Here is a 26,411-nt window from a genome sequence, read left to right as displayed (position 1 = left end):
TATTTAACCCAAACTTCTGCAGTAACCCAACCGTTTATATTTTTTAGAATGTAGAATGCAACCATTGAAGTTAAACATATCTTATTCCAAACCAATTAAACCAATGCTTGATCTGTTTGAACACATTGATTTCATGCTCTCAGCTGTCTCAAGACTGTTCACAATGATGTTTATGCAATTAAAAAAAAATAATTTAAATTCCATACAACAATGGAAAACAGAGTCAGAGTATAAGTCCATAATGTCATATCACAGCACTTCAACATTAATCTATGAACACACATGAGTACCTAACAATGTAAAGGTACCTGAGATCACTTCTAGTTAACACCCATAAAACCACACCAAATCCCCACAGAGCGGAAAGAGTGGGTGGCACTGTCAACTCTAGGTCTAACACAATGTGTAATACCTGTACTGAAGTCAAAGTAAAGCATGACAAAGGTTTAAGCAGTGGGTTGTGGTGGGAATGGCTCCAATTAAAGTAAAATATAAGTTTTGGTTTTATATTTTTTGTATATATTTGACATGTAGTTAGTTAGTTATTATTAATACTGGAAATAAATCAAATTTTTGTAGGCTTACTTGTATATTTGTTAAACTGCATAATTGAAAACGAAATGCTGAAATATAATGTTATGCGAACTAACCATTTAGAGACGCACTCTGTTACTGACCCACATTCAGGCAGTCACACATTAAAGTAAAAGTAGGCTATACATACAGTAAGCTCTAAGTGTACAATACTACTGTCTTTCTAACCGTTCCTGAAAACCTAACCTTACACTCAACCCTAATACACAGGACAGTGAATGCCGTGAAATCGAGGTGACGCAATGCCACACAGGTGTCTAGCTCTTTGTTCGCATGTGGTGCAGGTAAGCACGTGCCAGCGCTCCGCACAACCTGTTGATCTGTGTGGAGGCAGGCAGCAGGAGTTCTGCGCATGCGCGAGCGGCTTGCGTCCTGCATCACCTCGCTATATGAGCCCGGGCGCGGATACAGATGCAGATTTCTTGAACAGCCGCACAAATGGATGGAACCGAAACGAACCGGAGAAACTGCGCGAAAACGGAGCAACAGAAGATGTTAGACTCCGGAGGAAACCAAAGTGGATCTAAGGACAGAGTGACTCTCAAAAAAGAAATTGGACTCTTGAGCGCGTGCGCCATAATTATAGGTGAGATTGTTTCCTTATATTTAATATACCACCGCGTGCGCTCTAACCAGCTTCAACTTTCTCTCGGCATGTTCGCGTGTCTGTCATTTTAGCACTCTCTATTTCTCTTTCCGCTATATATCTTCAGCCCTCCCTCTTTCATATCCTTTATCTTTAATGACATCAGTCCACATCTGCTATCACAAATGCGCTTTGCTCTAAACGTCAAGCGTTTAGTTAAGTATTAAAAACTAGGTCTCTAAACTTATATCGTCACGCTTCAGAGCTGTTTTACTTAGTTAAGACAACAGTCCAAGCATTGCTTGGTTTGCGTAGAGAAGATCGAGCGTCTCGTGCCATGCCGCTATAACGTACTTCCAGCAGTCTCCATCAGACTCTGTTCATCCGAGAGCGGATTGCATCATTGAGGAAGAGAATGAGGCTGAAACTCAACTCCGCGCTTACGTGGCTACAACCCACTACACTGTGTCCTTCACGTGCCCTGAACAAACCCACCATATAAGACGCGACTGCTTTATACACTGCGGTGGAAACATAGAATTAAAGTAGGCGGAAGTGTAGACTTTCGTGCAGACTAAGCAAAATCGAAGCAAACACAGATGTCTCGTGTTATAGATGTCATCTACTGTATCTGTAGGGTCACACACACTGCAAGATGTGAATGTTCACTGTAGTCAGTAAATCATGGTAAAGGATTAAATTAGTTTTGGACAGGAAAATAGCCTACATCACAATTCAGTAGGTAGCCAGCCTACCATATAGCATCCTCAAAATTGAACACAAGTAAAAAAAAAAATATATATATATTTTTTTAAATATATATTTATAAATACCTTATAACCTTATATTAGTGTGCTAGCCACATCCAACCAGTGAATAATCCTCAGTGTGTACAGTATTTATATTCACTGTATACAATACATTTTACAGTGTTTTAATGTAAACTGTTCATTGGAATGTGAGCTGATGATCTTCAACAAAACAGCACAAGATATTTTGTTGTTCAGATGAAGGCCATCTAATGGAAGCTTTTAAAAGATTGACACTATGCCTTTGTATTTTGTTAATTTAATTTGTGATGTGTTGTGTCTCTCATAACAGTGATATTTGGCTGTTCTTCCTTCTTAGCCCTATAGTATCAAGGAGATTAGTAGTCACACTTTTTACTCCAGTGAATATTTCTTGGCGTACTTTTATTTTTTAAAGTCAGTTCACGCAAGGTTTTTATAGAGATAAATAAACAAGATTAAGGTGATAAAGGTTAAGATATAATGTTAACTGTTTGATTATGGCCTTGACCTTACTGTAGTAGGATCAATTGAAAGTGGTTCCTTTTTTGAGGTTGGTTTTCCTGTGGAGCATCAACATACAGATGCAGCTGTAGATTTCAGTTATTTTTATGGTTTAGTGGCTTTTACGGGTAAAGCCGACACAGTTTTGTTCACAGCCCTTAACTACTTTAGGGTTGTTCACAAATGTCTTGTTTGGTTTGATTAAAACAAACTCTGGTGGGATTGCTCTGTTAGTTCGGTTCGTTTGAGTAAGTGTGAACACTGTCATCCAAATCCTGGTGCGCATCAAACAACAAGTTTGACATTAATCTGACAAGGACCTAAGTATAGAGTAACGTATAAAATTGCAGATTACTGCAGATTCATCTTTTAATGGATTTTCTAGAGGCAAAATAACTGCTAAAATTTAACTGGTGACTTATTTACCTCCTAAGGGAAAGCTTCGCTGCTCTAGAATGTCCTCCTGATATTACTCAAGGTCAATGACAAATTTGATCTGTTACTTAACACATTTCTTTGCCAGTGCAGATTATTTTTATTCTTCAAGTAATGTGGACACAGTAAAACCTCATTGACCCTTGCTTATCAATTCTTTAGTGTTAAATTTTAATTAAATTAGTTGCTGACAGAAATTAGTTTGTCAATAGCCAATGCCAATACCCATATCTAGAGAGCAGAGTAACAAACAACCATGATGGCCTGGAACCACGATGATGTACACCGCAATTTAATGATAGCAAATGACATGGACACTTTATTTAGACAGTATTTACTTAAAGTTAACAAAGTTATAAGATAGCAAAAAAGGATTAAATATCCAGTGACAACACTGCCTGTAATTTTTGGTACTGACACAAGGCAAGAGATGGAAAGTAACTACTCATAAACACTTTTGTAAATTTTTCAAAATAAAATTCTGCTTTCTTGAGTAATTCTTGAATTGTACTTTTACTTGAGTTAAATAAAAAGGTAAAATATTCAAATTCACTATTTTTTTTTTTCACCAAGGCAGAAAGTACAAAAAAAAGCTTTTGATGTGCATTTTTCAAACTACTGGGGTGTAGCCCTGAGCTTCAGGCAGAAACCGACAGGTCTGACTCGTATCATATGGAAAGATATTCGGGACTATTTTCAAAAGGAACTGCAAATTCTATTTTCAAATGTGGACGTATAAATAGTGGCATAATCCACATGCAATTCTTGCTTTACCATTTGCGTTTTCACTCTCTGACCTGACAGAACACAAGTAGAATCCCAATCAATCTTGTAAAACAGACATTGCATGAAAATATCTAATGCATTGGTTCATAATGCTCAGATTGCCTCATTTTGGGTGAAAATTGTACTTTTACTTGTTCTCAACTTAAATGTTTCCTTAAGTAGCAATATTTTCACTTAAGTAAATTAAAGTTTTTTGTATTCTTTACACCACTGCACAGGTAAATGCACTGCACTGCTTCTGTAAATCAGCCAAGTGGACATTGTTTTGTTATGAGTTGCGTGACCAGTCAGAGTCAAGTGTGGTGTAGTGTGACCACACGGACTTTATTCAGGAGCTTTGAGTGTTTTTGAGATGCGCTGGGCTCTGTCTCATCAACTTCATTGCCTTATCCTCTATGCAGGAAGCAAACGTTCACATCCACTCACAATACTACCAAATTCTATTTCATGTGAACACCCGCAGACAAAGAGAGAACCCAAAAGCATTACATAGCTGTAGCTGAGCTTCATATAATTGAAACGCTTTTGTTTAAGCTGCCTGAGGCATAATCATTCAGGCACTGCATATGCTCTGGGTGTTGTGACTATGATGAATATGCACTGATGCAGAACATTTACCTTTTACTGAATACTGGACTCTCATCTCAGATTTCGCAACTGATGTTGACTCTAACGTTGTTGATCTTATTTTTCGTGTCTGTTTGCCTGGAATGTGCAGCAGCGTTTTGACAGCTGCGAGAACAGATCTTTTAGAACACATAGTCTTGAACTGAGAAAACAAGATTGCAGATAAAAAATAAAATATATTTCACGTATTGAAGAGATAGACAGCACAATTGAAATCTCACATAAATATTCCCATGCACTTTGTACAAATAAACTCTTTAAAACGCTCCTGTCCTGAGGTGAAAGGCTCAAAATTCAGTCCAGTAATGTCGTTTATTTTAGACTGAACAATATATGAAGACTAAACAACCTATTTCTCATCCTTATTTATTTATTTTTTCAGGCAACATCATTGGCTCAGGGATCTTCATCTCTCCAAAGGGGGTTCTAGATCATGCAGGCAGTGTGGGGTTCTCACTCATCGTGTGGGTTCTAGGAGGAGGGATCTGTGCCTTGGGATCTCTTTGCTATGCCGAGTTGGGTGTCACCATCCCCAAATCAGGTGGAGACTACTCATACGTCACTGAGATCTTCGGGGGACTGGTGGGGTAGGTCTAGTGCTTCACACAGAATAAAAAGAGGTACAATAAAAATAATGGAAATAATAAGAAGAATATTATAAGAAAAAAAAACATAAACATGACAAAGAAATCACTTAAAAGCTATTCTGAAAAACTAGGTTTTAAGAGCAGATTTGAAAACACTAAAAGATTCAGCCTGCCTCAGACAGTAGAGCATGGCACTAACAATGCCAAGGTCATTGGTTCGATTCCCAGGGAATGCATGAACAGATGCAATACTGTTTTGGAAGAAAGTGTCAAATACCTAAATATCAATGTGGGTGTCTCAGTTTGTGTGAGAAACACACAGGGGAACTTCTCCTTGGGGAGATTCACATGTGTTTACTTGCTCGCTCAGATGCAACACTTACTGTTTTGTATTTGTGATGATAAAGATGGCCATTTGTTTATGCTTTCACAGGTTCTTGTTGCTGTGGAGCGCTGTGTTGATCATGTACCCAACAACTTTGGCTGTGATTGCTCTCACCTTCTCCAACTATGTGCTGCAGCCTGCCTTCCCTAACTGTCTGCCTCCATACATCGCCACCCGGCTCCTCGCATCCACCTGTGTCTGTGAGTTAAGCACACACCATTAGTAATAATGCAGTCTTCTGCTTTAGCAGGTCCGCTACTGTCTTATGATGACCACTTAATTTTCTAAATATAGCAAATCACTTTATAGAAATGCAGAGAATACTAGGCATGCACCATTATAAAAATGTTGTCTGATAATTAACATTTTGGACAATTATTATTTTAATGTTATAGTTGATAGCCGAATTAAAAAATAATAAAAAATAAAAAGTTTGTAAACTAATAATTTTATTTTTTATTTATTTTTTAAAATAATCTTTAGTAAGTATTTGTTAACAGCAAAGGTAGTCTTAATGTAAAAATAGAGGTAATGAACATTAACAATTATATATCCAATATCCATCAATGCTGTTACATTAAAATACCTTTAACATGGTGTTGACATACTGAGTAGTGCACCCCTAGTCCATTCAGAATTGAATTCTGAGTATTAGACATTGTCACGATGAGTCTACTTTGTCCTTCATTCGGTCTTTCTCTCTTTCTCAATCACTCCCTTGTGTGCATACCACTTCAATCTTGATCCTAGAACTTAACCCTGGTGGGCACGTGGCAGGATATTTTTGGAGCTGGTGGAGATAAACCAGTCAAATGTATGTCTATGCGTGTGTGTATGTGTATTTGTTTCAGAAGAGCCCCGTGACTCAGCTGGTTTGGACCTGTCAGATCTGGACAGGGTCTCCCAGGAAGGAGTACTGGGGGTGTGTCAGAGTGAGGGCAGTGGTTCTACTCACAGTGCTGGCTGAGTTGAGTTTTGGCAGCAGAATCCAGAATTTGTCCTTAAGATCAGCCAACGAAAGCTTTGAGTCAGACATACTCCAAAGAGCACAGTGACAAGGGCCAGTGGCTCTATTTAAGGAATACACCTCATGTATGTGCCCTATCAAAGGATGCTAGACCTGCATCCCAAATCACTGCGCCCCCTCTTCCGATTAGCCAATTATTCCGAGAATGCATTTGTTTGGGTCTGGTTAGATGGGTGGGGTTGGTATCGATGTCGTGGTATTAGGGCACCTGACCCTCAGGCTGTGTGGCATCAGACTCCATAATGGTGCCAGGCTTTGAGCCGGCGGAACATGTGGGCGTCTCCTCTGTATTGTGTATTGTTTGGGGACCTTGCGGTTGCCCTAGTTACCCCAATGCTCTTTGATGGACAAGAGCATAGAGGCGGGACTTTGTGAATGCCGCTAAAATACCATTAAACCTGACAAATTAGGAACGAATTATGATCTTTTGATAAGCCACTAGGAGTGTGCGAGTCATGCTTAGAAAGGGCACAGTTCTAACACGCACCCTCCCACTGTCTGCCATTAACCTGTAGACCAAGTAAATGCCCTGAAATAAGATGAGACATTCAATACGTTTTTTTTTGTTGTTATAACTACACAAAAATAACTACATTAATAAAAAAAAAAAAAATCTAAAATAAATATTGACCGCAATATTTGTGAATTGGTGGGAAATTAAGTGTTCTTTCACCGTTCTCTAAAAATGAAAGATATTTAATTAAGTATACTGTATATCAAATGCAATGGAAAATACAACAATTGATTACTGAAATTCAGGAACATGCTTTGTAAATACACAACCCTAGCTTTTTTTTTAGCTGTCTGTGTTGATGCAGCAGTGGATATTTTTAATGGTAAACTGATGCATTTGGAAACCCTTGCATGAACCCATAGTTATGTGCAAGTGAGTGTTCTTAGGTGCACTGTGTGACAATTTGTCTGTATTGCAGCATGTGTTAAATTTGCCCTCCCCTTTTGAATGTTCTGAATGAATGTCACAAGCTCTGTCTGCTGCAGTCAGATTACACACAGAGACACAAACACACGCACACCTTGTGCTGGTCTGGACACACAAACAAACACAGAGACCTTTGCTTAGCCTCTAACCTGCATTAACCTGCATAATTCACCTCAACTTAATCTCTCATTTGACTTGGAAAAAAGATGTGTGCCACAATACGATTTTAAAACTGTATCTTTAAAAACAGGGAGTTTACTGTTCTAATGCTTTAAAGCTTTTAACTGGTTTATGAGTTTGTGGAAAGCTTCTCCTTAAAAGGCCACACACTCCAGGGATTGAAAGATCTGTTCATGTGAATCAGCTCTTGTTGCTCATGTATGCAATATTATTTAAAAACATTTAGAAATACATAAATCCCGCCAAAGAAAGTGAATGGACAATAGAGAAGCAAAATACCATCCAAAAGATGATGAAATAAGGAAATACTTTTTCAATGCTTTTTTATTTATTTTTTATTTTATTAATGTATTTATTTATATACAGTATTTTTTAAAATAAAACTGTTTAAAAACCTGCAATTTTCAACACTTGAGTAAACTAAGCTTGGCCACTGAGGGCTATAGTGTTTTTTTTGTGCATCTTTTGTTGGCTTTATCGGTCAATTAGCTGCAGAGGGATGCCCCTCTCGGGGGTTTGAAGTGAGTGGTTGTATTTTGGCAGTTTTAAAGGCTGTTAGTACTTCATTAGAATTCTCCTCTCATTAGCTTTGTGTTCATTTAACTTAATTTGGCCAACCTTAGTCACTTTTGCACTGTGATACAAAACAAGAAGGAGCTGGAGTCAGATCCGTTAAAGCCAAACAAGAGGAAACAAAACTCATGGCAAACACTGTAGTGCGTTTAAAATGGACAACACCTGTCACCACATTATTATTATTATTAATTATATGAACATTATTGTACAGGGTCTTACAAAAATTCAGACCAGTTTAGAACAACATGAGAACAATATTCTCAAGTGAACTATCTCTATATAAACTATATTATGCTATGTTGCCCTTCTACAGTATACTGTAAACTGGCAAAATTGGCAATTCCGATTATTATTACTAATAAATGTAACTGTGATTTGAACATTGTGGCTTCGATCATACTGCTATTTCTGTCATTTTAAGATACCTAAGCACACCTAAACCTGTGGAAAAAATTACAGTGACTCTTGAGGCATAATCACATTGAACCAAGGAAGAACCATTGTTGTACAATCATCGTATGAATAATTTTTTTGCACTCTAATTTTTTGGATGCACTCTAGTATAGGATTATTGTTTGCTCTTACCTGAGATGTACTTATATCTTAGTTAAGGACTGCGGGAAGAAAGATTCACTGAATGCCGTCTGGGCATGAAGGTTGACAGGTGGTGTGTACTGAGCTCAGGATCACACGAGCTGATGAAGCTGTGCAGGTTAGCTGTTAGTTTGCAGGCCGTGATACACTCTTTCGGACTGAATACTCTAGCCAAAAATTCAGCTGGCGTCTGGGCCGTTTTGTTGTGGGGCATCGGAAGCTGTTTGTCTAGGGGGTCTGACAGTTGCCCCGCATGTGTTTGCGTGTGTGGGCGGGTAATTCCGGCCATTGATGGATGAGTGGGGGTAACCCGTCTCCCCTTTGCCAAGTGTCTCCCTCGGCATGCCTGTGTACACCGTGCCATCAAGCCCTGGAGACGGACCTCTATGTACCGGATCTACACCGGAGCTGTTACACAATGTGGCTCAACACAGAAGCCTCTAACCTCAAACACAGATGTACAGACAAGCAATAGCCTCTAACGCCTGTATTTCCGTCCTTGAATGTATAGTGTAGTTTTACTTTTTTAATCTGTCAGCTTTAGTCTGCTTTGTATTGATGCCCATTGATTAAGTACTCTTTTTTTTTTTTATTCCAAAGAAGTCCCAACTGTAATGCATAAAGATATAAAATAAATCTGGTAATCTTGTCAGTCAATGGTTAGCTAACAAGTATCCAAGTAGATTGATATTATGAGGCAACTATACCTCTGCAATGAAATTGACTTTAGTTAGAGAAGTAGCTGTCAGCCTTTTGATTCCATGGCCATTGTTTTTGTTTACCACAATATATGAAAACCTGTAGTTGCTGTAAATTGCATTTCAGGATTCCTAAAGTTTTAAAAGTTGCATGTCTTTCAAGGCTCCCAATATTTTTAACCAATGAATTTGCATTATTGTTTTTTAAGTCATTCGTGATTTACAATTTTTACCTGATGAAATATTTTAGAGCTTGACAAGCATAACTATAAACGTCCTCCCACATTCAACTGCTTTTATTTCCTGCTAATTTCTTAACGTGTGGAAAATAACAAAGAGTTCAACAACTGATATGTAAACTCAATTAAAGTCTCACAAGCATTTGATAAACAGAAATGGATTAACGAGTAAAGGTTGACATCCCACTAGAAGATATTCCAAGACAAAAATAAAGTTGCAGAGAAGTTCAATTAAAATACGATTTTTATTTTTAAAACAAAGATTTTTGTTTTAGCTGATTTTAATGTGTACTTTATCTTAAATTATTCAATTATCTTGAGGTTCCATTGGAAGCAGAGGTGGAAAGATTACAAAAATATTCTACTCAAGTAAAAGTACCATTACATTAAATTTGAAATTTTACTTAAGTACAAGCACCAGTCTAAAAATCTACTCAAGTAAAAGTAAAAAGTAGCTCATTTAAAATGTACTCGGAGTAAAAATTACTTAACAGTGTCAAACTCACAGTCCTGCACAGTTTAGATATAATCCTAATTAAACACACCTGATCCAGCTAATCTAATCATTTAGACTTATTTATGTGTGCTGGGGCAGGGTTAGAAACTAAACTCTGCAGGCTACGGCCCTTCAGGACCTGAGTGCGACACCCCTGGGATAGGCCTGTTAATCTCAAACTAGTTGTTTTTAATTAAAGGAATCAGTTATTTTGAATAATAAGACATTTGGGCTGTTACCAGGCAAATCAGTATCAACAAAATTCATCTTTTCAATGCAGAGGAAACGCAGAAGCTTCATCAAAAGTGGCATTTAGACGTACATTTACAGACTGTTTAATGTAGGACATGAATGCATTTAACCTGCAATTACAAATGCATGAATAATGTTTTGATATACAAGATATAAAATGTTGAATACTCATTTGAAATTATAAGAAATTAATTATTAAGAAAAAAGTATACTTTAAATGTGAAATTAAAATGGCAGGTGTCAGCAAGTCACTGTTAATAAATGAATCATTCCGATTGAACCAGTCATTTAAACAGTTGATTCATTCTGGAACTAAACACTGTCATGTTGCTCAGAGACACAAAACTTTGCTTTGTTGGCTGTGTTTGGAGTTATTTTTTGCTGTAGAAATAGAGCAGAAACATTTTAGCAGACTGAATCACACAGTGAGAGAACACACTCTAAATGCATGTGCACAAAATGTCAAAGCTTCATTTTAACCACCCATGCAACGATGGCCAGGGGTTCACTTCATTTCAACTTCAGAATATGACGGGGTTTTGTTTTCAGTGGTGTCTGCACCACTAACGCCTGTTTTGTCCGTCTGCATCTTTCTTGTGATTTTAGTGCCAGTTTGCCCTTCTGCCCATTATTTACTGTAGTAGTTTCCAGGGAGGGTTTTTTTTTTACTCAGTAAATAATGTGTTTTAAAATGTAGCGAAGTACAATACTTCAAACTAAATATACTAAAGTAAAAGTAAAATTACAGATTTTAAAAAAGCTGCTCAATTACACTAATGCAAGTAAATGTCATTTGTTACTTTCCTCCTCTGCTTGGAAATTTGCTGAGTGGGCCCCGGCCTTTAGTCGAGAACCACTTAGCCATGAATGGGTTAGTGTTTTGCCTGCAGCAGTAAAATAAGTTACATCTGATCTTTATTTGCCCTCTTTAAACTAATAAAAATACACCATGTGACCAGTTAGTGCTGCTCTGCCAACAAAATCTTCCATTGCTTTCACAACCTGATTTGTCGCCATGACACTTAAGAGTTTTTTTTGGAAGAAGCTCTTTGTTAAAAAATCTGAAAAAATGTGAGTTTGGAATATGTGAATGAATAAGTGTGTTCACTGTGTGTGTTTACAGTGTTCCTGACTTGGGTGAACTGCTCCAGTGTGCGCTGGGGCACACGGATCCAGGATATTTTCACTGTGGGGAAACTGCTAGCCCTTGTCCTCATCATTGTAGTGGGAATGATCCAGATTGCCAAAGGTGTGTCAATTACACTTTACACTTACATTCTTGCCAGCATTTGTCTTAAACGAAACATGCTACTCTATCTGGAAAAAATGATGCAGATTATGTAAATGTGCAGTGACATTAATTATTAAAAATGAAGGGTATCACAATTCTATACTGCATTGATTTTCCCTTCACTTTCAGTTGACTGGCCAGCAGCACAGAAAAGCAATGTAAAGCATTTCCTGAACAAAGTGTGCCTATGTACGGATACATTCAGTCCAAAATATGATGAAAAAAACTTATATATTCCCAATGATATTGCTAAGTTTGTAACCCACAGAAGCAGACAGCAGAAAAATAAGCAATAGGCAAAGTATAGAAAGGAGAAGAGTTTGATAAACTCACATCTGGGAATAATTCCCACAGTCGAATGCCATGAATCATCAAACACTCCCAACATTAAAGCCAGCTGCTGTCAGCCGAAACCAAAGAGTATAGAAGTAACAAGAGGCGAAACTTCATTGCAGTTTTGACAACAATCGCTAGATGGCGCTGCTATCGCGCTGCCGCCATTTTGGACTGAACCAACGGCTTTACTGTTGGCAGAACTACCGTATACACTGCAGCATTAACAATTATGTCTGTAAGGCAAGGCAAGTCAAGTTTATTTATATAGCACATTTCGTACACAATGGTAATTCAAAGTGCTTTACATAAAAGAAAGTAAAATAACCATAAAGAAAAATAATAACAAAAATAAAACAAGCAATTTTAAAACTTTTAAAATGATTAAAACATTTAAAAACAGTTAGAAAATGATTTTACATAAAAAAATAAAATAAAATAAACAGTGAAAATATAGTGCAATCAATTCGGACATTGCACAGTGCTCATTCAATAAATGCACCGCTAAACAGATGAGTTTTGAGTCTAGATTTAAATGTGACTATAGTGTTATAACACATCTGATCTCTTCTGGAAGCTGATTGCAACTGCGGGCAGCATAGTACAGGTGCTGTAACGTTAATGTAAGCTATCCCATGACCGCAGTTACAGTTTGCTAACGTTATGTATTTGGTCAAAATTGGGTCTAGACTCGAAATGGTCTCTAAGTTTGGATAGTGATTTTCATGTTTATGCGAAAAAAAGGGTGACAGTTAAAGGGTTAATTTAGTGATAACAATGAATTAATAAAGCGGTCATTTGCCAGGTCAGGTGTTCATATATCTCTGAAAATATGCGATTTAAATGGTTGTAATTCAAGAATGCTTTGGAATATAGACTTACTGTATGGTTGGTCTTGTTTTAAAGAAGACATTTGCTAGGTTATTGTTGAAGTGAAATAAATTATGAAAGTGAAACAGAAAAGAAGTTATATAAGTTTGAGTTTATTAAAATGTACAAATTAAAAAATATAATTATTTATATTCTATATATATATATTACAAAATATATTTTACTCTATAACTGCAAGAAAATGAAAGCAAAAAATCTGAACAAGTTGTGTTTCACATTTTAGAGACATGGGATGTCTGCTATAGAGATATTAAAAACAATAAACTACTATTTAATTCCCTCAACCGCTTTTGAAATGGGACCGGTATCATTCAATTCTATGACAGCTGTGTTGCGTTCAGTCCAAGATGGCGGAGCTGCAGCTCTGCGCATGGGTGCGTTTGTTGCTATGGAACGTTCTATTGAGTTTCACCTCTTGTTACTTCTATACTCTTTGCCGAAACAGACCAGTTGCCTATTGTCTAATGAATAAAAAGCAAAAGATTCACCTTGATTCACAGACCACTGAAATAATCCAGTAAACAAACAAATAAAAGGCTATTTTGAAAAAGAGAGAAACCCATCTAAACCCATCTCTTTTTAAGATGAAATCCTCTTGGAATATGCTAACATCTCATGAATAAATAAGAATTCTGTCATTATTTACTCTCAGTGATATCATTTGTTCTTCTGCAGGTTCTGGGGAAAACATTCCTTTAACTCTATTTTTTTCAATAGTGACATCTAGTGGTAGATCTTGTATTATGTGTTTTGAAGCAGGGGTGCATTGCTCAAAAGCTAATCTTTAGCTAACTCTGGTCGTTTATTCCAATGAACTCTATTGGTGAAGATGAAACTTGTGACCACAGTTGCTTTCAGGGAAACCCACCCTTGATACTTACTTCAAGTGATTTACACCCTGCAGTTAAGTACTTTGCTTAAGGGCACAATAAAATCACCCCTAGGTTCATAAATCACCTCTTCTAAAACTTGAACCAGTGGACCTTGTAGTGCTGGGCTGCACTACACAACTTTTAAAATCTAGACAGATCAGACATCATGCATGTGCCAACTTTGGAAATGTCTACTGAGTAAGGTAACCAGACGTGCCACTTCCCTGGGACATGCTCTGCACAGGATTTCTAAAATTGCCTAAAATAACCAGGTGTTGGTTGTTTTCGCTGTTCCAATTGATTGTTGTATGAGATCAAAGTAAAGCGAGAGTGATTCAAAAGCATAAGGAGCAGTCTGATCTGCTCTCTAGATCTAGATCTTGTGGTTTGATGTCATACAATGATCAATCAACGCAGTGCAAACAGTCAAAACCTGGTTATTTTAGGCAGTTTAGAAATCCTGTGCAGGACGTGATCCCAGGAAGTGGCACGTCTGGTCACCTTACTACAAAGAAAAACTGGACACCACGCACTACACATCTACCAGACTTTCAAGTCGTTCCAAACACAGCAAAAGTTGTGTATGGCATTCCAGCCTTTAGAAACCTCACTCTTAAAACCTTTATTTTGCCTTAATCTAATTGGTTCAAACTTACAGTAATCGTGGGAATGAACTTTAGTTAATTGAATCAGAAACTGTTAGCTTATTAAGATGTTTTGATAGTGTTTTAAGGAGTTGCAATAAAGTATAAAGCTGACTCATTTACTTTAGGCAAGTTCACAAACAAAGCTAAGACTAGCAAAATGGCAATTTTAGCCACAATTTGCAGAATAGTTTTAACGATGTGAACTTTGCATGACTGAGGGCTGTTACAATAAAGCAGTGGTGCTTAGTCTTGCTCTGTTGTGTACTGTCCTGGGTCTAGAGTTGCAGGTAATGGCTGTGACCCATTATGGGAAGACTTTACCATTTTATACAGCGAACTTGTCTGGAGGCATTTCCTGAACTGACAAGAGAAAGAATTGAGTAAACGAGAGAGCTAAGCAGTGCAGTTTCACACTTGAGTGACAAGAGAGACAGAAAGGCATTTTGGAGGCTTTGACTATCTTGTGGAATAATGAAATCAAATTGTTGACACTTGAGTATCAATGATGAATATGAACAGATTATTCCCAAGAGCATCAGAAATATACAGCATTTTATGCTACAGGTACAACCCTGAGGTCATAAGCATATTTTCTGTATTTTCTCTCTAGGACACTATGATGCATTGGAGCCCCAGGCAGCGTTTGAATTCATAAAGGATCCTTCAGTGGGGCAGATTGCTCTGGCCTTCCTGCAGGCCTCATTTGCCTACAGTGGATGGAACTTCCTGAACTATGTCACTGAAGAGTTGGTTGAGCCTCGCAAGTAAGTCTTTTAAAGTCTATGTCACAGTCATGGCTGGCCCATCTAACAGGCAATACAGGCAGACGCCTGGGGGGCCTGGCGAGGAGATGGCCGTGTTTTAGTATGGTTACTACAGAGTAAATATTCTTTGATCTCCTTTAACCAAATGCAGTTGAACAACAGCTGTACAGCACTGTACACAAACAGGAATGCATGCATGGACCTTGTTTAACACACAAACTACAGTGACCGTAAGACTTAAAGGGGGGGTGAAATGCTATTTCATGCATACTGAGTTTTTTACACTGTTAAAGAGTTGGATTCCCATGCTAAACATGGACAAAGTTTCAAAAATTAAGTTGTAGGTTTGAAGGAGTATTTCTGTTCCAAAAATACTCCTTCTGGTTTGTCACAAGTTTCGGAAAGTTTTTTTCGAGTATGGCTCTGTGTGATGTTAGATGGAGCGGAATTTCCTTATATGGGTCCTGAGGGCACGTTTGCCGGAAGAGCGCGCGCTCCCGTATAGCAGAGCAGAGAGAGGCTGTGCACAGACAATCACTGATCAGAGCGAGAGCGTCGCGAAATGTAACAAAAGGAGTGTTTTTGGTTGCCAGGGCAAGACAACCCTGCACAGATTACCAAAGAAAAAACAGCATTAAGGGACCAGTGGACAGAGTTTATTTTTACAGAGCATCAACGGAGTTTGATCGGAGCAAGTGTTTTTGTTTGTTCCCTACATTTCGAAGATGCTTGTTTTACAAACAAAGCCCAGTTTGACGACGGATTTGCGTATCGTTTATTTCTTAAGGATGATGCAATCCCAACGAAAAAGGGTCACGATTGTGTGTTGGAACCGCAGGCGGTGAGTAAAACTGCTTAAAATATCTCTGCCTCCTTGTTAGTGCGTCCGCCTCCCATCGGAGACCCGGGTTCGAGCCCCGCTCGGAGCGAGTCGTTGCTGCTGCCGCTCTCGTTCAGTTTCAGCCTTCACAGCTGTCACAGCTTCCAAACGCTCTCAACGCAAAAGCCTACTGGCGCTCGTGTTTCTTTAGCTCCGCCCACACGTCACGCCTCCAGGCGCTCGTGTTTTTCCGGGAAAAATCGGTACAGACTATCTTTCTCTTATGAATATAATAAAACTAAATACTTTTTGGAGTTATGAAGGATGCAGTACTACTCTATAGGTACTCAAGATTAACAGGATATTGAGTGAAAATGAGCATTTCACCCCCCCCTTTAATAAGCCTATGTAAAAAAAGCATTCAATCACCAAATCGCAAATAACTGATTGAAATTCCTTCGATCACCAAGTGAATAAATACAGCAACCATATAAATAAAGGCAGCCACTAGAGATACAAAAAAGTATTGTAATCTGCTTGATATATTCACGCCGCGTAGCTTCAAGTACCGTATTGTTCACAGATTCCAAACCATCCTCAAAAGTGCTCAAGTTGTCGGAAATGCACAAAATAGGTCACAGAAAGGATTACTTTGTGGCCGTTTGAGATGCTTTCTGTGTTTCAAGCACGTTTGGATGGCAGAAAACAGCGCTTCTGTTGCCAAAGACTGGTCATGTTTTCTGAAGAATAATCTGGGCAACAAATTAAAAATGTGGCCAATTAATCTGGACATTAACCAGTCTGCTCTCTAAGAGTTATGTATACATATTCATTTACTTATTCATTCATTATTTAATAGTTTATTAGTTATTAGTGAATGAAAAAACTCTTATGTGATATAACTTGTTTTTGTTTTTTGCTGGTTTTTATTGTATTTGTTATATTTGTATTTTGTTTATAGTTTTTGCCATGAAAATAGCCTTTGATGCTGACATATACATGGCATATATATATATATATATATATATATATATATATATATATATATATATATATATATATATATATATATATATATATATATATATATTTAATGCCATGTATTTTTTTCCTACTTGAGTTTCACTGATTTTAAACTTCAGTTCAGTATTGCCCTTCTATAAATAGTTTTAATAGACTTTTTGTCTACACGTTTTACATACATTTATTCTGCTACAGTAATGTACTTAAAGGGTTAGTTCACCCAAAAATGAAAATTAGCCCATAAATTACTCACCCTTAAGCAGAGATGTATAGTAACGAAGTAGAACTACTTCACTACTGTACTTAAGTACTAAAAGGCGGTATCTGTACTTTACTAGAGTATTATTTTTATCTCCTACTTCCACTTTTACTTCAGTACATATTTTCGCTGAGTTTAATACTTTTACTCCGATATTTTTTTATGTGCTGCATCGTTACTCGTTACAATTATAAAAATGTTACGAATCATTCCATTACAAATCCACATTACCACTGCCAGAACTGTAGATGGCAGGTTTGATGAAGATGGCACATCATTGAGCGAATCAAGCGAGACTGCGCGTGATGACTGAACTGCTGTGAAGAGAGAGATGAACACCGAGCCGAGCCAGATAATGACTCGTTCACGAGTCAAGAACCGGTTGCATCAGTTTCCGGATCACCAGTAGTTCTTTCTGACAGTTCGATTCAATAAACCAGTTGAAGAAAACAGTTCACCGATTCTTTTGCGCTCGACGTAATGGCGTCATTGGCGTTGACTGCAAGCTTCCAAGCCTTCGGTTTACCTGGGCTCATAACATTAGCACATAATTCGGTTCACAAATCGGACGCGCCTGACAGAAACGGTTCTTGACTCGTGAACGAGTCAGTCTGTTGTTCGTTATCTGGCTCGGTTCGGTGTTCATCTTCAGTTCTCTATTCACATCAGTTCAGTCAGTGTACTGTGTGAGTAAATTAATTACTCCGGGATATTGGTTTGTTTTAACTCAAAGGGAGTGTCAGACACATTAAAAAGTTAAAAGCTTAAGTCATTTGTGGATTAATGCGTATTGGAGATGCGAACCGTTTAAAACGATTCAGTTCGATTTTTGGTGAACTGGTTCAAAAAGATCCAGTTACATCAAATGATTCTGTCTTACAACAGAAACGGAAGAGAAGACAGTGCTGAATAAAGTTGTAGTTTTTGCTTTTGACCCTCTGATGTCAAACTACTTTGATGATGTTTTTCTTACCTTTCTGGACATGGACAGTATACCGTACACACAGCTTCAATGGAGGGACTCAGAGCTCTCGGACTAAATCTAAAATATCTTAAACCGTGTTCCAAAAATAAACGGAGGTCTTACGGTTTTGAAACAACATGAGGGTAAGTGACATAATTTAGCAAATTGGGCAAACTAACCCTGTAACCGTTTTTTGTTTACAAAAAGTTAGTCAAAGGAATTGTGATTGTCCTTTAGGTTAATCATTTGAAATGGTAAAAACAATATGTTCAAACTTTTGACTACTTTCTTTAATAACTACATAACACAATACTTGTACTTTTACTTTCAGTACTTGAGTAGTAAATTTTAAAATAGACTACTTCCAATACTTAAGTACAAAATGTTTTGAATACTTTAGTACTTCTACTTAAGTGTGGTGCTTAAAGAGCACTTCAACTTCTACTCAAGTCACTTTTTTGATAGAGCACTTGTACTTTTACTCAAGTATGGTTCTCTAGTACTTTATACATCTCTGCCCTTAAGACATCCTATGTAAAGTCATCCTATATGACTTTCTTCTTTCAGACAAATATTAATCGAGTTATATTAAAAATTGTCTTTGATCTTTCAAGCTGTTTAATGCCACTAAGCAGGTGTTGCATGTATCAGTCCAAAAGAAGTTAAATAAAAAGCACCCATCCATAAAAAAAAGTGTCTCACACGGCTCCGGGGGGTGAACAAAGGACTCCTGATTGATGCATTTTCAGTAAGAAAAAGATCCATATTCAAAACATAATAATCACTTTAATGTAGCTTGTGCCAACAGTTGTACACAGAAGCAGTTATGGGAGCATGACGTATGAGGTCGGTCATCTGTCATATGAGGTCAGCGTTGCTCTTGCGCCGGTGAGTCTTGAGAAAACCAACATTTGTTAAGAGGAGCAAAGGAAGCAAAGTTTCCTTACTTTAGCACAGGAAAACCAGTCACCTCTTGGCTTAAATCGAAATACTCTGACATTCTTCTTTACAAATCCTCGTTTTGTACTTCGAATTAGTGACTGCGCTTCTGCGTGCATTACTAATGAGCGGCACGTGCAAAGTTAAACTGCTAGATTCAAGTTATTATTACATTTTTTAATATGGATTGTTATTCTTACAAAACGCATTGATTCGCAACAGGAGATCTTTGTTCAGCCCCCAGAGCCATGTGAGACACTTTTTTTAATGAATGCTTTTTATTTAACCTCTTTTATGCTGATGCATGGAACACCCGCTGAGTGTTATCAAACAGCTTGAAAGAACAAAGACCATTTTCAATATAACTCCGACTGGATTCGTCTGAAAGACAAAAGTCATATAGACCTAGGATGACTTGATGGGTGAGTAATTTATGGACTAATTAACATTTTTGTGTGAACTAACCCTTTAAATGAAAATCTGTTATTTTACATCTACTATACAGTGTTGTTATTGGTAACTAAAACTACTCAAATTTGATTAAAATTGCTGAAACTATAACAAAAAAGTTAAATATAAAGTATTTAAACATATAAATAAGCACAAAACAATAAAAAAAAAACAATTTTGAAAATAAATGTAAACGTAAATAATGTAAATAATAAAAATAAAAATAAAATATAATTTAAAAACGATAGTAAAATAATACTGTTACATATCAAGCATGTTGGTACTGTCAAGGCACTTTTTCCTGAACTAAAATTATGCATTATAATATGTACATAACACTACTTAAAGTCATGAAACAGAAGTAGCGATTTGCCTTTTTTTCTCTGCTGTGACATCTATCTGAGTGAAACGGCATCTGAAATGAGAGGGCGGTACTTGAAATTGGGGCGTTGCTAACAAAATGGAGGCAGATCTGAATGCCAGTTTGCAGTTAGTTGTGAGGGGATTTCTCTCCACTGGATTCACCGGTGACACCCTAGCATGAAGAAATGTTTTATTTGAGGAAGATGATGACGAGGACGATCAATGGCACAAAACATAATAGTGCACACAAGAGACAGAGAGACTGCCATAATTACTGAGCGCATCCTCTATCAGGCTAAGGCATAATCATAAAACAAATAGTTTGCGATGTCCTAAGAGTAATGTTGTGGTAATATCCTCATAATATCTTTTACATTTCTAAGGGTAGTGTACATCAGCTTCAGTTTTTCCCTCTCTTGTTTATTCCAGTGTTCACCCCTCATGCCACTAGCTCCACCCTTCCTCCATAGCTCATGACCAGAAGAGAAGATGAGTCGTTTTGAGGGGGAGGGGAGGTTAACGTTTTTGATGAAAGATTACGAGGGCAAATTAGTTTTAAAAAAATAATGCAAAGCCATTTTGGTTGGTCTTACTCACCCACAGATCAATTATTTATAATGAACACTACAGTATTCCATTTTAAAATAAGAATTTTCGATTTTGATTTCATGGTGACTTTAAAATACAGTACCTCAGGTAACTCTTACGGCATATATTTTATGGTGCGGTTTCTATTCTAGGAACCTTCCACGTGCAATCTACATCTCCATCCCCCTGGTGACGCTGGTCTACACTCTCACCAACATTGCGTACTTCTCCTCCATGTCCCCTCAAGAGCTGCTGGATTCGAACGCTGTCGCTGTGGTGAGTTTCTCTGATCTCTTCTAGCTTATTCTACCTAAAACAATGATTCGTCTATCAAGTACTTTGATAAATTAGCATCTGTTTTTGGTGTGTTGTGTTGCAGACATTTGGAGAGAAGCTGCTCGGAGTGTTTTCCTGGGTTATGCCCATCTCTGTAGCTCTTTCCACCTTTGGAGGGATCAACGGATACTTGTTTACATCTTCTAGGTAAAGAAATGTTTGAGTATAAACTGGCCTAATACAGCAACCGTTAACACTACAAACGATAATTGTCTTCATTGTCCATCCTCCACAGGTTGTGTTTCTCAGGTGCCAGAGAGGGTCACCTGCCCTACCTGCTGGCTATGATCCACCTTAAGAGCTGCACACCAATCCCTGCACTACTCGTTTGTGTGAGAAAGAAAGAGCTATTCACACACAAAGCACATGCAACACAACACTGCTTTCAGTCTGCATGATTTGGTTGATCCGATTCAGGCCTAAATGGGGTCCAGAATGTTTTGTGTACAGAACACACAAACCGCATTTAGAGGTAATAGAAAACTCATGTGATTGTATTGAATTTGTTGTATAAATACTAGCTAATCTGTCCTGTTGTGTTCCAGACAACAATAAGGGACAACTTACTCAACTGTCAGTCAACCACAGTAGTAAAACAGGGTTTAAATATATTTAGATAAGTGCCCCTTTTACAAAAAAATAACTGTCCAGTTGAAACATTTGGAAAAAGCCTGTTTATACGTTATTTTACATTTATTTACTTGACATCAGCATTCAACGACTCGGATCAAGCACATTTAAAGTTCAGTTAAAATAGCACATAAATAAAAATATGTCCCAAAACATCTTGTGTATGGTGAGAGTATAATTTAAAAGTACTTTTGGAAGTATATATATATATATATATATATATATATTTTTTTTTATTTTATTTTTTTTTTATTCACTTTAGACAAGTGGTTCTCAATCAGGACTTATATTAAACATCAAATATAATTAGCTAAAAAAGTCAGTCTTTCAACTGAGATTTATAAAATTTTCCCCCTCAATAACTGGTGTATTTATCAAAGAATTTAAGAATTACAATCTTGAATATTCTGGAATCACAAAAATTAATCTTGGTTAATTAAATAATCATATGTTCCCATTTATTTAACTTGTGCAGGAAAATTTGAATATTGCATAAATTATTTGCAAATAAAGCACTTTTCCATCTCATTTGTTAAAAATAACAAAATTGTCACTTTCTTAGAAACTTGTACAAAGTATCAATATAAATTGCTGCAAACAGGGAGGCTTATGGCTCATAATTCCTATAAAAGAAGTGATTATACCAAATTATTTTGATGATAGACTTTGGCTCAGGCATTTAAACATGATTAAAATAATATTTGAGATGGTGTGCGATGAGATCAGTGTGCTTGTTAGTTCAGTTATCCAATCACGTGATCTGTAGAAGCAAAGTCACATGAGTTTTTTGTTGCACATCAAGGAATCTATTCGGTGAATTTGTTTCCATCATTGTTTTTTCTTATTGGATAAAGAAATTATCTGCCTAAATTGAGAACATACTGATTTTTTTTGCACATTTTACGATTTTATGCACATTTCCATTCCTTGCTGTTTCCAATTTTTTAAAGCAATATCTTAAAATGTGCATACAAATACCTGGATGGGTTCAAAATGTTGTCAGTAGGGCTGCAACAAACGATTATAATGATAACCGATTAATCTAATGATTTTTAGAATGATTAATTAACTGATCATTCATTATTTTGACATTTATTGATTATTCCACTTTTGCAGTTAGTTAAAATATTGAGTTATACGTATTTTAACAAATAAATTAAGGTTGAGTTCAATTAATCATGTCAGCTTTTGAAAGTCATATTATGCAATTACAGTTATCCAATTCATTTATACAAATAAATATATTTGGCACACAAAACGAGATGGCAGAGAAACTCTCGTATTCTCCATTTGATTATTTAGTTACCCAAAATATATTTTTGTGAGTCATATGGATAAGAAACTACATAAAGGTTAAGTGATAAGACATTTTATTTTTTTGGATTCACAACATAATCTCTCTCATCCAAACGCCGCTCAGCAGCCTCAGGTTTGGCTGCATTTACTCTAGCCATGCTTCGTCTTGCTTCAGGAGAGCTGAATTACAGTTGCGCTACAGCGCTACACTGGTCAAACCGCGTTATTGCAGGCTCTTACATTAGGTCATATGACAAAAAACGACTACTTGACAACAAAAATATTTGTAGACAATTTTTTATTATTATACGATAATGTCAACTAATCGTTTTAGCCCTCGTTGACAGAATGTCATAAGAAATACCAGAGAATTAAAATATCTCTGGCCAGTATGGGCCTTCAAATATTGTGTTGGACGGTGGGGGCCATTGAGTCAAATAGATTGAGAGCTGCAGCATACAGCATGTCCTTCTCTCTTGTACTCCACAGTGTACGGCGACCATAGTGATCCTGTGCATCGGGGACACGCATAACCTGATAAACTATGTGTCTTTTATAAACTACCTCTCATATGGCGTCACTATAGCTGGGCTGCTGTACTACAGATGGAAGAAACCCAAACTGGTTCGACCCATCAAGGTACTTCAGTCGCCACCTACAGACCTCATCAGGAAGTTTGATTTAGATTGACCGGTCAGTGTTCAAGTGGTGTTCACCTGCCTCTTCTTCTCTACCTTCACGCAGGTAAACATGTTGGTGCCTTGCAGCTATCTAGTGTTCTGGGCAGTGTTACTGGGCTTCAGTCTGTACTCGGAGCCAGTGGTGTGTGGCATGGGCCTGGTGATCATGCTCACTGGAGTCCCCATCTACTTCATTGGAGTGCAGTGGAAGAACAAACCACACTGGATTTCCAGTGCAGTGGGTGAGTAAGACCAACCAAAATGGCTTTGCATTATTTTGTTAGCAGAATTAACCATCTGACATCTGTAAATGTGCGTGTTTTTCAGAGAGAGTCACCTATCTGGGGCAGAGGTTGTGTTATGTGGTCTTCCCACAGGATGATCCTTCTGAAATACAGCCTCTTACAGAGAAGTCAGAGCTGTGAGCGTCAACAGAGGACTAGCAAAGACCTGTTTTCCATCCGTTCCTGAGTGTTTTTGTTTTCTTTGTCTGATGCTGTGCGTGAGGAGATGATCTCCAGACGCTCCTCTGAGACTCAGCCATCACAGCAGAAGAAACACAAGTTTTATGTTTTCTCGTCTCGCTCAGACGTCAGATTTCTTATTTGTAACTGTTCTCCCCTCACATCACCTTGTTATTGAACGCACCCTCCTCCTGTCCTGTCGGAGATTAATTCCCTTGACCTGCTCATGTTTTCTCTGGGAGTTGTTCAGTTTTTGAGAACTGTTGGTGTATTCTCATGTGCCTTACAGGATCTTGTTCTGTTTTTGAGGTTTTTATCTTTAAGTAGACGTTTTATTAGTAATCGAGCAGAAGGGGGACTTGTTAAAGCCTGTTTACCTCTTAACCCACTCTGATATCTAAACTGCATTTGTGAGTCTGAACTTTTTCACCTAGAGGATCAGGCCTTGTCCTCTAGTCCTCCTAATAATTACTGACTCCCTCAAGCAAAAAAGTAGTAACGTATAGCTGCGCTTAAAATGTCTATGCAAGAATAGTCTAGGCACTTTAATATACTTGCAATTTTTTCGCTCATATTGCACGATAAATTTATTGCCATGCTTCCTGAATAAGCAACTATCTCCAGCCACTGTTTAACAGAGGCTCTGCCCCAGCACTTATTAGCACTGCCAATCTCTTAGCCTCATGCTAATGATAGGAACAACGGGATGTTCCAAGTTTATTCTTCTCAGATTACGTTAATTTACATAAAAAGTACATTTCCAAGAAATCCTCTTAGCCAGAGACTTTCAACTGTTGTCTGAAAAGTAAAAGAAGGCCTATAGATAACCAAGGCATTTTTCTATTTTGACTGGGATGCATTTATTTTGGGCACTGACCATGGACGTTCCACTGAGCTATGCACCAGCGATTAATATCAACTTCTTCATTTTAAACTGACCACCAAAGTCCGTTGAACATATTTTGAGAGTTTGTATCTGAAGCAGTTATGATTAGCGAGTTTGCACTTGAACGTCACTTGAGCGCTCTCTTCTGGTTAGATCTTTCTTGACACCCAATCACAACCTTTATGAACCCCCCCCAGTGCTCTTCTCTTTCCATGGGTCCAGATCAGTGTCTCTCAGTGATGTCCGTCAGACTAGCAGTGTTCATGCTCACACGGCCCACAGCGGCAGAGTACGTTGAAATTCACAGCACAGTGAAATCTTAATGTAAATATTGCTTAAAATGTTTCAAATACATCAGGGATTCATTGTGAGATCGCATTCCTGACATTAATAAAGTGTGAGGCGTATGTGTTGAATATACATATGTTCCATATCGTATGCACAATAGATATGTATGCTGATATACTTGTGTTTTGTAATAATAATAAAAAAATCTATCAATTTATCAATAACAATATTAGCACATTAAATTTAATTCTAGAAAAGGTTGCAAGTAATTGTGTGTTGTGTTTGAGTAAAGACACGAGGCAGCATTTGTCAGCCATATGTCACCGAGTCTGCCTCAATTCAGAAAAGTAGCCTTTATATTGCAGGTAAAACATTCCCAGACATATACTTACTCTAGAATCCTAACTAGGATCTTAATACATTTAACAGGAAGTATCTGTTATATGGCCATGCAAAGGAGTTACTTGTTTGCATTAAGGAAGATAAGGTTTATGAATGACTACACTTCATCAGATAACATTAAGTTGGTCAGAATATCTAATGAAAAAAATTGTGTTTAATGCAAGGTATGAGTAAACAATTTTTTCATCCTCTCAGCAAATGAAATGCATCGAAACCATTTCAAACATGTAGCAACCTTGTTTGAAAATAAACATATGTTAAACATATTTACAAAATATTTTCAAGGCAACTTTAGACTTCAATGTGAATTAAGGAGAGAGAAATTGAGAAGTCGGTTCTTAACCAGGGGGGCCTCAGTAAACGTCCAAGAGGGGCACAGGATGACTAACAATTATTGAAATGAATTATGTTAAAGTAAATTAAAATGCTAAAAAACAAAAATCTATATTAATTTTCCTCCCTCAATAACTATTGTTTTTATTCAAGAATATACAGGTTTTTTTTTTAAACTTCTGTAAACACACTATTAATCATGGTGAATTATTGTGGTCAAATATTGTGATGGACAGTGGGTGGCCTTCAAGTCAAAAATGTTAAGATCCACTGCTGCTTATTTCAAGCTGCTGGCCAAATAACCTTAAAAGGTTTTATTGTGGCATGTGTTGACTGATCTCTTCTATTGGATTTTACTTGAATTTCACAGAACATAAAGGACACTATTTAAAAATGTCAAATAAGTAATGATGGACGCCGCAAGTTAAGTCTCTTAGCAGTGCTTTAATTTTCAGCCATTTCAACTGAACCCAACAAATGACGAAACAGAAAGTGCATGACCTCTCTAATGGCACTGAATGTATGAAAACATCTGTGATTCTATAAAATCTCTGAAATGGCACATTCTTAAACCTATGGGATCAGCTAAAGCAGCAAG

The 26,411-nt window shown here is 37.3% G+C and overlaps 1 protein-coding gene across 1 annotated transcript; it reads left to right on the top strand.

Annotated features, from left to right (window-relative positions):
* The first annotated feature begins 945 nt into the window (after positions 1-945).
* On the top strand, positions 946-25,300 carry slc7a10a (solute carrier family 7 member 10a). The gene is made up of 11 exons (XM_026267636.1): positions 946-1,180; positions 4,703-4,907; positions 5,341-5,492; positions 11,418-11,543; positions 14,939-15,092; positions 20,651-20,774; positions 20,878-20,981; positions 21,070-21,166; positions 23,250-23,399; positions 23,505-23,682; positions 23,768-25,300. Exons 1-11 carry the CDS (start codon positions 1,033-1,035, stop codon positions 23,863-23,865), a joined length of 1,536 nt encoding a protein of 511 aa, XP_026123421.1. The 5' UTR covers positions 946-1,032; the 3' UTR covers positions 23,866-25,300.
* Positions 25,301-26,411: the final 1,111 nt, after the last annotated feature.

This window comes from Carassius auratus, chromosome 7 (assembly GCF_003368295.1).
Source record: "Carassius auratus strain Wakin chromosome 7, ASM336829v1, whole genome shotgun sequence".
Lineage (NCBI taxonomy): Eukaryota > Metazoa > Chordata > Actinopteri > Cypriniformes > Cyprinidae > Carassius > Carassius auratus.
The sequence above is the reverse complement of the archived record's forward strand: the minus strand, read 5'-3'. Positions and strand labels throughout refer to the sequence as shown.